This window comes from Drosophila persimilis, unplaced genomic scaffold (genome assembly GCF_003286085.1).
Source record: "Drosophila persimilis strain 14011-0111.01,24,50 unplaced genomic scaffold, DperRS2 tig00000676-arrow-arrow-pilon, whole genome shotgun sequence".
Classification (NCBI taxonomy): domain Eukaryota; kingdom Metazoa; phylum Arthropoda; class Insecta; order Diptera; family Drosophilidae; genus Drosophila; species Drosophila persimilis.
In genome coordinates this window covers 698,704-710,214 of record NW_020825332.1, presented here as the reverse complement: position 1 = coordinate 710,214, position 11,511 = coordinate 698,704, and the positions used below count along the sequence as shown (strand labels likewise).

The window sequence follows — 11,511 nt, the reverse complement described above, 5'->3', positions numbered from 1 at the left end:
CGGAGCTGCGGGTGAAGCTTTTGTTGAACTTGACACGATTGTTGTCCGTCTCTCTGTCCGTCTGTCCGTCTGGCTGGCTGCCCCGTTGCCCCGTTGCCCATTGAATTTGCTGTTGTTGTGTTGTGGTTCATTTGCTGTTGCTGCTTTTGTTGTTCGAAATATAAATTGCTGTTCGCTTCGGCTAAGGCGGGATGTTGTTTAGTTTGTTTCTGGAATCTTGATGGTTGTGCAAAAATGTAAAGCTTTAAATATAAAATAAATGCAAATAAATAAGAAACAGAAAGAGGTACTAAAAATATGTAGTAGGTACATATGTAGAAAGAGAGAGCGAGTAATGCGATAGATGATCAATTCAAATCAATCATCGTTAGCAAACAGCACACAATTTGCAAACAACATCGAGAAAAATATTTACAATAATCTAAAAATTATTTCAAGCCATTTTCCACCTTTGTACCGCACACAGTATCCTTCAAGAGTCCCCAAAGCACATCAGAAGTATCTGCTAAGAATCAGCTAAACTTCGAACGAACACTCGCATCTAAAGCACTTCTAACAAAGTATGTTTTGAAGTACCTACCCGTAAAACAATCTGCCAAGTGTATACCATTTGAAAGGCAAAGCAGTAAAACTCTTTGGCTTCGGGTGGGCAATAAACTATTCCTAAGATTTGACCTGCAAAGCATCCAAAAAAGACCATGTCAAAAGGTGCTTTAATGCTATAGTATCCATATATATCTTTTTGCCAGAATAAACTTCCATCCCTTGCCAATTCAGAAGCATTTCACGTGGCCCCCCTTCCCCCTTACCCCATTCGCCCACCCACCCGACAACACTCGACACCCATTTCAATTTCTTTGCAACATTTCTCTTAATTATTTTGTAGTGCGATCCACATTTAGCCTACTTTTTGAAGAGAGTCTCCTCAGTGCTATTCGCTCCACGGGCCTCCACAGTCGCCGGTCCCCAGTCCCCTGTCCCTGGTCCGCCTCCAGAGTATTCCTTTCCCATTTGCGTGCTGTGCTGCATGTGGATATAGTAATTTAAATATTTATTGCATTTTTTGTTGTTATGTATGCAACACTTGAGGCACAAACACATGGAGCTGTGGAGCAGAGTGCTTGCCTTTGTCTGACCTCAAAATTAAATTCAAATCTCGGGCAAAAGGCAGAACTTGGCAGGAAACATGAGGTAGGAGGCAGGAGGCAGGGCTCTGGGCTCTGGGCTCTGGGCTCTTGACTTGTGCTTATTTTTTTGGCTGTTGTTGTTCTTTCCATTTCTTTGGTAAATTGATTGCCCGCGTGTGTGTTTGTGCACATACACATACCACATACATACATACATACATATATCCTATATATCCTATATCCGCATTCAATGGAATCGAATATAAAGAAAAAACTTCACGCGACACAAGTCGTGGGCAGGGGGGCAGGGGGGCAGGGCGGGCAGGGGGGCAAAAGGAACAATCAGCAGAAACACGAACTGATGGTCTGACAGTCTCCTCCTTTGCCATTGATGGCGTGCTTGGGCAATGGCAATTTATAGATAATTTGATACGAGACGTCAGTCAGTCAGTCAGTCAGTCAGCCACGACTGTCAGCCGTGATTGTGCCTCAATGTGGCACAAGGACAACATGGCGTGGGCCGGGGGCCGTGGGTCGTGGCCCCCGTCAGAATAAACGCCGATTCAAATGCATTTCTAACGAATATTCATTAGCCAACAAATTGGAACTGAATATTTGAAGAACTTAAATGGAATGAATTCATTGGGGCTTGTGCGTAATTTCTTCGCACGTTCCACGTTCCACATGTGGCAGCAAACGGGGGCAAGGGGGCCACAATTGTGGCATAAAAAGAGGCAATTAAATGGATTAAGCGAATGGGGAAGGCACAAGTCAAATGAGGCCAACAGAAGAAGGTTGTGCTGCCTCTGCCTCTGGCTCTGGCTCTGGCTCTAGCTCACTCTCTCTCCCTCCGTCTCTCTCTATCTCTCTTTGCAGTTTTCCGCTTTTCTGTTTTCCGTTTTCCCTATGCCATTCTGTGCCGCTTTGTTGGGCCAACAACGAGCCGTAGGCAGTCACAACAGTCACAACATGGCTGGAAGAGAGAGGCTCCTCCGAGTAGGATTCAGCCACTCGACCGCTTATCGCTCGACTGTCATCGTCTGCCAGTTCTTCTGGCACCCTGGCACCCCATCCCGGCACACCATCTGCCCGGTCTGGCCGGCCTGTCTGTCTGTCACTCTGCTACCCTCTATCAGAGCCCCACTTCAAGGTGCATGGACATCACTTTGCATTGTTGCAGCAAATGTGAGCGACCGATTGATGAGCATGTGACGTCCATGTCCCTGCTCTGTCCCCGTGTGTGTACCTCTCTCTCTCTCTGTGTGTGTGTGTGTGTGTGTACTCCTGTGTCCTGAAACTGTGTCAAATAAGTGCTAAAAGATTTATGCCCTGTCCTGTCTCCGGCTCCCGCCCTGTCTCGCCCTGTCTATTGCTCTCAATAAGTGGCACAAACGACAGGCGCTCACCGCAGGCTTAAGTGTCTCTCTAACAGCCAGACAAACGGACAGACGGACAGACAGGACACACAACTGGATAACTGTCTATCCGTCTATATGCATGCATTCTCGTATGAGAGTCGAGGCTCTCTCCTTACTGCAGTTTTTCATTTGGTTTGGACCTGGACCTGGGACCTGGGACCTGGGACCCAAGGGTAATTTGAGCTGGGATTCGCTTTTTCCATTTCCATTTCCATTTCTGAACTCATTCTGTGGATTCTTGCTCCTCATGAATAAGGCAGGGAGTGGGCTTTAGGCCCTGGGATTATCCAATGCGTAGAAGTACATTAGTACAAAGTGAATTGTGTGGCTGGAAGAGACCTGCATGGATTATGCAACTTCATTAAGGGCTAAAAGATCTCCGCTGGGTTCTATATAGAAGTGAAAGTGTCTTAATTATTCTTTAGATGATATTCAATTACCGTTTTGCCAGTGAGATTGTGTGCTGTACTGTACTTGCTTCTCCCAACTTTCCTCCCCTCGAGTATTCATCAATCGGATCCAATTTCCATCCAATCCTACCTAATATATATATATAGCACTATCAATTTCTCATCATTATATATCCATGAAGACGGTAAACGAACCGAAATTCAATTGATTTGGCTAACAATTTCCAAACACGCAGCCTTCGTACAGCTCACAGCAATGCCCATCCACATCCAATGAATTATTGCGCATTAAGATGTGGCCCCCCCCCACCCACACACTCACCCACTCACAGATACACACACTCATAGCCACACACAGCCGCACACAGACTCTCTCGTATACAGATGCATGGGCCCTCCCACAGTGCTGCAGGCAGGCTCTGGCAGGGCCGCAGGACAGCAACAATGTTGTGTGTCCTTCGCCGTTGCCGTTGCAGTCCAGGGACACGGCAGAAAAACGCTGCAGATACTACTATGCTGGAGGCCAAAGCGGAGGCAAGCGCTAACTAATGACAATAAGGCGCGAAAAGGGAAAACCCCAGAATGAGCACGAAAGCCGCCCGCCCCCCCTCCGCCCGCCTTTCATGCCAGTGTGCCACTGTGCCACCCCCTCATAATATCACGCATACGCCGCACAGCCGTTGTACACAGCGAAATCAAAACATAAACCCAAATCCAGTCGGTGCAGTCGGTGCGGCAAAAGGCGAAGGGCGAAGGGCGAAAGGGAAAAGGAGGAGGTTCCGGAGGTGCATCGGGTTTTCCTGAGCGCGTGACCAAAACACCGACAAGCCGAGAGAGAGAGAGAACGAGAACCAACTCGGGGAAAGAGAGAGAGAGAGAGAGACGCGACGCGACGCGACGCTCTCTCGCTGGTGAACGAAGGAGTTTCCACATCATCATCATCAGCATAAATGCGACGTCGGGCCTGGCATGGCCTGGCCTGGCCTGGTCGCAAGTGCATTTTCCGCCTCCGTTCAGTTCTGTTTCAGTTTCGAGTCCGTGCAGTCGGAGCCCTGTCGAGCCAGAGAGCCGAGTGCAGTTTTGCCTTAGATAAAAACTAGAATCCGAAATAGGGAAAAATATATACCAAACCAAATAGTGTAGCTCCAAAAGTTGTATCTGCATCTGCATCTGCATCTGCATCTGTGTCCGTGTCCGCGTGTGTGCATTTCCTTAGCCCAGTGCCAGTGCCCCCATCGACATCGCCATAGCCATCGCCGCAGCATAGATACCTACATTTCGGTGGGTGGGAGCACAGAGTGGGAGACAGGAGACAGGAGACGTCAGGAGACGGCAGTCAGGAGAGAGAGCGAGAGCTGGAAAAGTGAAAACGTGAAAAAGCATTGCCACAGAACGTAGTCAGTAGACGGACAACGGAACCATGTCGACCCTACCCTTCCTGCTGAGCGTCGCCGACGAGCTGGACAACATCCACACGCAGTCCTACATGGACGACTTTGGCCTGGGATTCCATCCGCATCGCCAGTACTACCGCACGCCGACCATCCAGCTCTCGCTGCCGGCCAGCGCGGACTGGACTGGACGCGGCGCCGGCTGGGACCAGGGCAGGCACAGTCGCTACAGGAGCTACAAGTTCTACGACGAGTCGCAGAACAACCTCGAGGAGGAGGAGCAGCCCGAGGAGGAGTACCAGCAGCACCTCCAGCACGAGCCCCACGAGCACCACGAGCACCACCAGGAATTGCCAGAGAGCGTACAGCTCCATCCAGAGACCTCCTCTTCCGTCGTCTGCAAGGGCCAAGAGCAGGTGCCAGTCAGTCAGTCAGCCACTGCCAGAAAGGGCCTGGGCATGGTCATCTCCAAGTCCCACGATGTGGGTGTGGGCGGCCTGGGGCTCAACCTGAAGGCCGGCGAGGAGGAGGACGACGAGAACATCGATCGCACCGTTCGCATGTACAACCTGTCCAAGAAGTGCTGCAAGAACTACTACCGCCACGCCCTGGAGACCGGGCCAGGGGCCAGCGGGCGGATCAAGTGCAGCAACCTGCGCTCGGAGAGCCACCACTCGAGCTCCAGCTCGGAGGAGAGCCTCCAGAAGATGCCCTCGCCCATAGAGTTCCTCACGTGCTTCTTGGTCAAGAAGTCCCGGACCCCCAAGTGCGGACACTCCTCCGGACACTCTGGACAGCTGAAGAAAACATAGAACACGGCCCCCCGGTTGCTGCCACCCCCGCTCTCGGCCAGAACCTCGACTCTGACATCATCAACCAGTATGACCATGGCCAGTATGGCCACGGGTAGCGGCAGTGGCAGTGGCATGGGAACGGGAACGGGCACCGGCACAGGCACGGCCACGACGACAACGAAGCGGCGTAGTCAGTGCTTTTGAATGTGGGCCGGAGTCGGTGTCGTGTTTGGCCAGGCCTGGAGCTGGCTGCAGCGCTGCGGGGAGCTGCCCAGCTCGGAGCCCACATCGCTGCCAGTCACGCGGCTGGGCAGGATCGGCTACTAGGCGCACAACCAGCAACCGACAACCGACAACCGACTCGAGGCAAAGCTTAAGGGAACTTCAAGCGTACGATGAGCACGGAATTTTAATTGGTTTTTATATGGAGTCGGGGCATTCTGGGCACTGGACACTGGGCATTGGGTACTGGGAGAAGGAAGGGAAGAAAGGGTTCCATGGAAAGTAGGATTGATATATGCATTATATCTGGTAGCTGGAAGCTGGAAGCTCTCTTCCCCCCAGTGCGAACCAGTCCTGGCCCCAACGAAATAGCAAGCAAATACAGGCCAAAAGTAAATCGAAGCTTACAGCACTTGAAATATTTCCAAAACCTATACGAGTAGGTACAATATATAGTATATATATTAAATATAGGAGCTAAACTATAAAACCAACACCGATCAATTTTTTGCAAACCAAGACAACACACACACAGAATTTTTTAAACCCAGATTTATACGAGTACCAGGGAGAAACGAAACCGAAACCGAAACCGAAACCAAACATACAATTTGTTAAGCAAACATTTTTATACGGATTTTTTGATACCAAGCAAGAGATATAACTTATATACGGATATTACAAAGAAAACATTAACTTAGAACAGAGTTTAGGGCCAAGAGCTGGGAGACAGACAGTGGGGCTGAGCTTGAAGTTGATTGGAAGGGAAACCCATTTTGATTACAGATTACGGATTACCGAAAGTGTTTGTCCTTCTTTGAATACGAGTGTTCCCTGTGAATATTTATGGTGCATTTTTTTTTGGGTAGGTTTTAGTTCAGCTTCAAGTTTTCTACAATTTTTATACAAGCTGTTGGCTTTTGAAAGCAAAAATGAAACAAAGCTGGTCTCGCGCACACACACAAATACCAATGCCAACACACAAACAAACACAGGAGGAGGAAAGTTAGTTTTAGTTTTTCCCTGTATTTCCCAGAGTGAAATGAAAATGAAACACACACACACAGCGAAAAAGAGAAATGTTGCAGCAAAGCTTGGAAAACTTTTCCACAATGTCGGAGAGTGTTTGGGGCTAGAGCTAAAGGGAGAGCGATATGGGTAGGGGTATGGGTATGGGTAGGGGTAGGGGTAGGGGTAGGGGTATGGGTAGGGGTAGGGGTAGGGGTAGGGGTAGGGATCGGGGGAGGTTCTATGGAAAGTGAAACATGTTTTCAATTTCCTTCATTTTTTAAAATTTTTTTTTTTGGAAGGGGGACTGTAAACAAGTCAATGGCAAACTACTACTAAGGACAACACACACACACACACAGACGGAGAGGACCTTGGTCCCAATTTCAAATTAGTGAAAAGAACAAAAATACACCAAAAAAACACAGGAAAAAAACTGAAAAACCCAAAAAGAAAAAGGAGAAGTTGCAAGTTTTTTAAGAGAAATGTTGGGGGAGGGAAACTTTGTTAGGGCTTGAAGCTGGAACACAGAATATATCAGATATACATATACATATAGTATATATTTATAGTTTTGTAGTCAGATATTCTCCAAACAAACAACAAATATTTGTGTGTTCTAAATGTATTCGATATGTTGCAAGAAAACAAAATGTATTTCATTCAAAATTGACGACTACGAGTATTTACAACTAATATCAAAAAGAACAGAAACATTTTATAGATATATGTATATTAACGCCACACTGTTTGCACTTTTCAGAGTTTACTATAGAACCAACCAACAACCAACAACCAACATAATATACGATACATATTCGAAACGATAGTATCTAGACGATCTACGTATGTATGTACATATATCGATCGCCAGGCACTCTCATAGCTTTACCACAGAAACACACAGAACAACTTCATATCTCTCAGATAAACGTAGTACTTAAGAGCTCCCCAACAACACTGAAAACCGAAAACCCAAAAACCGAAAACCGAAAGCCGAACGCCGAAAAGTATTCGACAAACAAATGTTAATGGAAAATTATTACTTAGCTGTAGTAGCGTTTTGCCAGTGGCTCTTGACACACTTTTATCTATGTAGATGCAAATACATTTGAACATTGTTAGAGCGCCACTGTTAGGCCAACTCCTGGCATCATCCATCTAACCGAAATACTAATCCCCAAGTACTTAACGTATAGATGTTCCATGGCATAATTGTACGTACCTCTCGCAACAGCATAGCATACAATACTTTACCGACAAGGAAATCACTCGACGCATATCATTCCAATACAATAGATTTCAGCTAAATCGTATTCAACTTGAGATTCAATAAATAAAGTATCTACAAAACGGAAAACGAAAAACTGTCTGGCATTTGTGGGATGGGGTAATTTCAGCCTTGTACAAGACACAGGACACAAGACGCTAACCTTCAGGGCATTGTATCTTCCATATGGAAGGGTAAATCAGAGCCAAGGAAACTCCTATCCTTCTCCACTCCACAGCCTTGGCAGACAGACAAAAGGACAGACTGGACGGAGGACGGAGGACGGTCGACGGACGACTGAGCGACACACAAGGATATTACGCGTCCTTCACACAAAACTTGTCGCTGGCATTAATTTGAGTGTCTTCGAGGGGGGGGGGAAAACAGCTGACACTCGCAGCTTGGGGCTGTCCGAAGGCATTTCAATATTTTCAAGTGCAAGGAAGAATGTGCTCGTCGTTAAATGCTGAACTGCTGACCTTTGTCTCTGTTTGTGTGTGTTGTGTGTGTGTGTGTGTATGTGTGTGACTCAGCGAAGTGCGGAATGCGGTACACCAGCCAGGAATGTCCTTAAGCGGTGTGCATCTTGTCCAAGGATGTGTCGTCAGAGTTTTTACACTTACGGAATTTTAAATTAACTGCAGTCAAAGCGGAAGATGGAGGAAGAAGGAAGGAGCAAGAAGGAAGGAGCCCTGCTTGAGCCTTGTCCACTTTCCATTTCTGCACCAGCACCAACGCCTGCACTTCGTCGTCAATTGGGTTCAATAGCACAAAACAAAGCAAAACAAAACAAAACAAAAATAGACTAATAGGCCGGGCCACCACGAGCGTTGCTTGCCCCATGCGCCATCCCCCATCCCCCCATGCCCCATGCCCACTCGTACAAATATAGCCCTCATTCGTATGCAAACAAGTGCAGCGTCAGAGCGTCAGAAAGCCTTCGGGGGCGTGTCTGTGGTGGGGCCCAGGATTCTTGTTTGTTTCTCTGCTGAAGGTTGCCCTGCGGCTATGATGGGTATCTCGGAAGGAATGAGAATGAGAGTGGGTTTCGAGGCATGCAATGTGGATGTATCTTTGATGAATAGCTGAATATATAGGTGAAGGAAGCGGCTAGTGTTTGAGGGCTGGATGATATGGGAGAACGTAAGCCAATCTGTTGCTTCATCCCTCTCTCTCTCTCTCTCCATTCAAGAAAGAGTATCTCAAATGTTACTGCCTCTCAGTTTCTGTCCCATTCTGTGGGCTCCTTCATGCGCTTTCATTGGGGCAACTTTGAGACTTTGTTGCTGGGCTTACAACTATTATTGTGGCTGTCTTTTGGGGGCTCCTCTTTGTTGCCGTTACCGTTGCCGTTACCGTTGCCGTTACCGTTGCAGTTGCAGTGTTCACTTCGCATGGCCAATTACAGTTTTAAGTTGCTGGCTGTCGAGATCCTCATGCTCTTCCCCTTCCCCTTCCCCTTCGCCCTGACCTGACCTGTCCCGACTGTCCCGTGCCCGTCCGCCTCTTTCGTCCCGTCTTCGACTTGAACTTTTGCTTTCGTTTTGCTGGAGGTTCTTTGTATTTCTGTGGACCTGGCGATGGCGTCGCATTGCAGTGGCAGCTTCGTGAGGACGCTTGCACCTGCCACAAGAACCAGAACAAGGATGGTTTCGGTTGCCCTTTTGCGGCTCGTTTTAGTGTCTCGGTTGCCATTTATTCGTACAGTAGACTGCACTTCCCACCCCCTGGACAGCCCCCTGGACACCCCCAGGGGCGACTTCATTGGCAACTCGTGACGCTCGTGTTCCGCTCTGGGTCTTTATTTCTTCTTTTCCAGCTCATTGATTTCCTTCGCCTAATTAGTTAGCTATTTTGTCCGCTTTCAAGGATTACGCATACGTCGACTGATGTTGCAACCATTTTCCAGGGCATACTTTCAGGCGGCAGGCGAAATGATGCAAAGAGAGTCGCATATTCCCGCTCCCTCGCATATTTTGTTAATTTTTATGGTTTTTGCCGAACGAATTTGAATATTTCTTGTAAAACATTTGACCCATTAGAGTCGCCCACTCATTGGGGTCGAGACGGGGGCCTTAGGTCTGCTAGAATTTCATCAGTTTTTCGTTTTTCAACAAAAGTATAAATTATGATTTAGATAAATTCTTTATGGCTGAGGTGTTTGCTTTTATTGGCCAAGGAGGGGTAAGGAGGAGATCGGGGGAAAGCTGTTGCGCTAATCAGACAAATGGTCCAAGCTGTTTCTGAGGTAAGTTCCTGCCTGGCAGAATCTGGCAGTAGCTGGCAGGCTGCCATCCCCCCCATAGGATGACAAATTTTGTGGCAAGCCATAAACTACTCGCCCAGCGGTGGGGAGCAGAGGGGATCAGAGGGGAGCCACGGAACAATGTCTGCTTTCGATTGAATTCCCTCGGGGTAGGGGCTGGGGCTGGGGCTGGGGCTGGGTCATAGCCTGGGGTGGCTGGTAGGTGGCATGGGTGGGTGGATGAGCAGATTTGACATGCTAATGAGATCTACGATTATAGAAAGTCATCTGTTAGATAATGGCCCGTTCAGGTCTAAAGAAAGTTGAGCACAACCCACACTCCTGCCCGATAGAATAGAAAGGTATTTGGATGGCCACCTCCCAAGGGAAGTCCGTGTGCAGTTGATTTTCATTTGATTTTGCCATAAAATCAAACAAATTAGTCGATTGCTTTGTTTGCCTTTAATTACAAATGAATTGATGTTGTTGTGCAGCTGCGGCACTGCGATTGATTTCCAAACGAGATTTTCCCGCTTCTCGATCTGCCTCTCCCACCCCTCTGCCCACCTCTCGCCCACCTCTCTCCCTCTTTCACCCATCACACTGTGCTACATGGTTTTTGGAATACTCTCGGCTATTCATAGCTCTTCATTAGTCCTACGATATATATAAATTATATTTTCTTTGATTATTTTTCCCAAGAAGCAGCTCCAGCAGGGCCTTAAATAGGTGTCAGGGCATATAAACATCTCTTCGATAATTTATATTCATCTCAGTTTTTGATGGGGCGCGACAACATCTTGCCATTTTGCCAGAGAAACATTCTAATGTTCCAAAGTGCTGATAGATGCGGCTATAATTTATGGTATTCCCCTATCAACTTGGATTTCGATTCGGATTTGGAACCTAGTGTTTTCTCCTCCCAAAATCTATTCAGCTGTCCAGCAGTGTTCGTGGCTCTGACTCAGCTTCATCAGGCATACTTGGTCGAGAGCAAATCACTCTATACCCCTGCCCGCATCGAGTGGCATCTAAATTGCTGCCAAGCTAGTTACAATTATTATCAAATACACGCAATATCTAATCCAACAACAGCAGGGAATGGGAGATTTTCGGTGAGCGAAGCATTGGATACCCTGGGAGATCTAGTGATGCGCTCTTTTCGGTTCCGATTTAAGCTCTTTTATAGGCATATACTCTAGAGAGTTCGGAGCTGCTATCTTCTATACTGGGCGAACATCTTCTGGATACAGTAATACCCCTAATGCGCCAGGGTATAATTACAATTACAATCAGGGTGGGCCAAAGCCAGCCCCAATCCCAATCACAGTCCCATCGATGATTGTGCATTGTTATGGGCACGGGTTCCATCTATAGAGGTGGGAAGGGGGGGGGGGGGGGCTCAGAGGCAGGTCAGGCCCATAAATGTTATGTACATGGATGGCGCGACAATTGTTGTTGTTGTCGCTTTGGCTAATCTTCCCTGCAACATTGTACCATCGAAAATTGTACAAATTGCCTTTTTGTCATGACTACGAGTACCGCAGCAGCAGCAGCCCTCCCACACTCCCCCTGTTGTATCTGTGTAGCTGTATCTATAGATTGTGTATCTGTAATCCATGTACA

General features: G+C 47.7%; 1 protein-coding gene across 1 annotated transcript; it reads left to right on the top strand.

Annotated features, from left to right (window-relative positions):
- Nucleotides 1–4,007: 4,007 nt before the first annotated feature.
- LOC6599859 lies at nucleotides 4,008–6,357 on the top strand. The gene has a single exon (XM_026991545.1). The coding sequence runs from the start codon at nucleotides 4,376–4,378 to the stop codon at nucleotides 5,156–5,158; it is 783 nt and encodes a 260-aa protein (XP_026847346.1). The 5' UTR covers nucleotides 4,008–4,375; the 3' UTR covers nucleotides 5,159–6,357.
- Nucleotides 6,358–11,511: the final 5,154 nt, after the last annotated feature.

Coding starts and splice junctions, on each gene's coding strand:
- LOC6599859 (XM_026991545.1), top strand. CDS start 4,376: ATGTCGACCCTACCCTTCCTGCTGAGCGTCGCCGACGAGCTGGACAAC.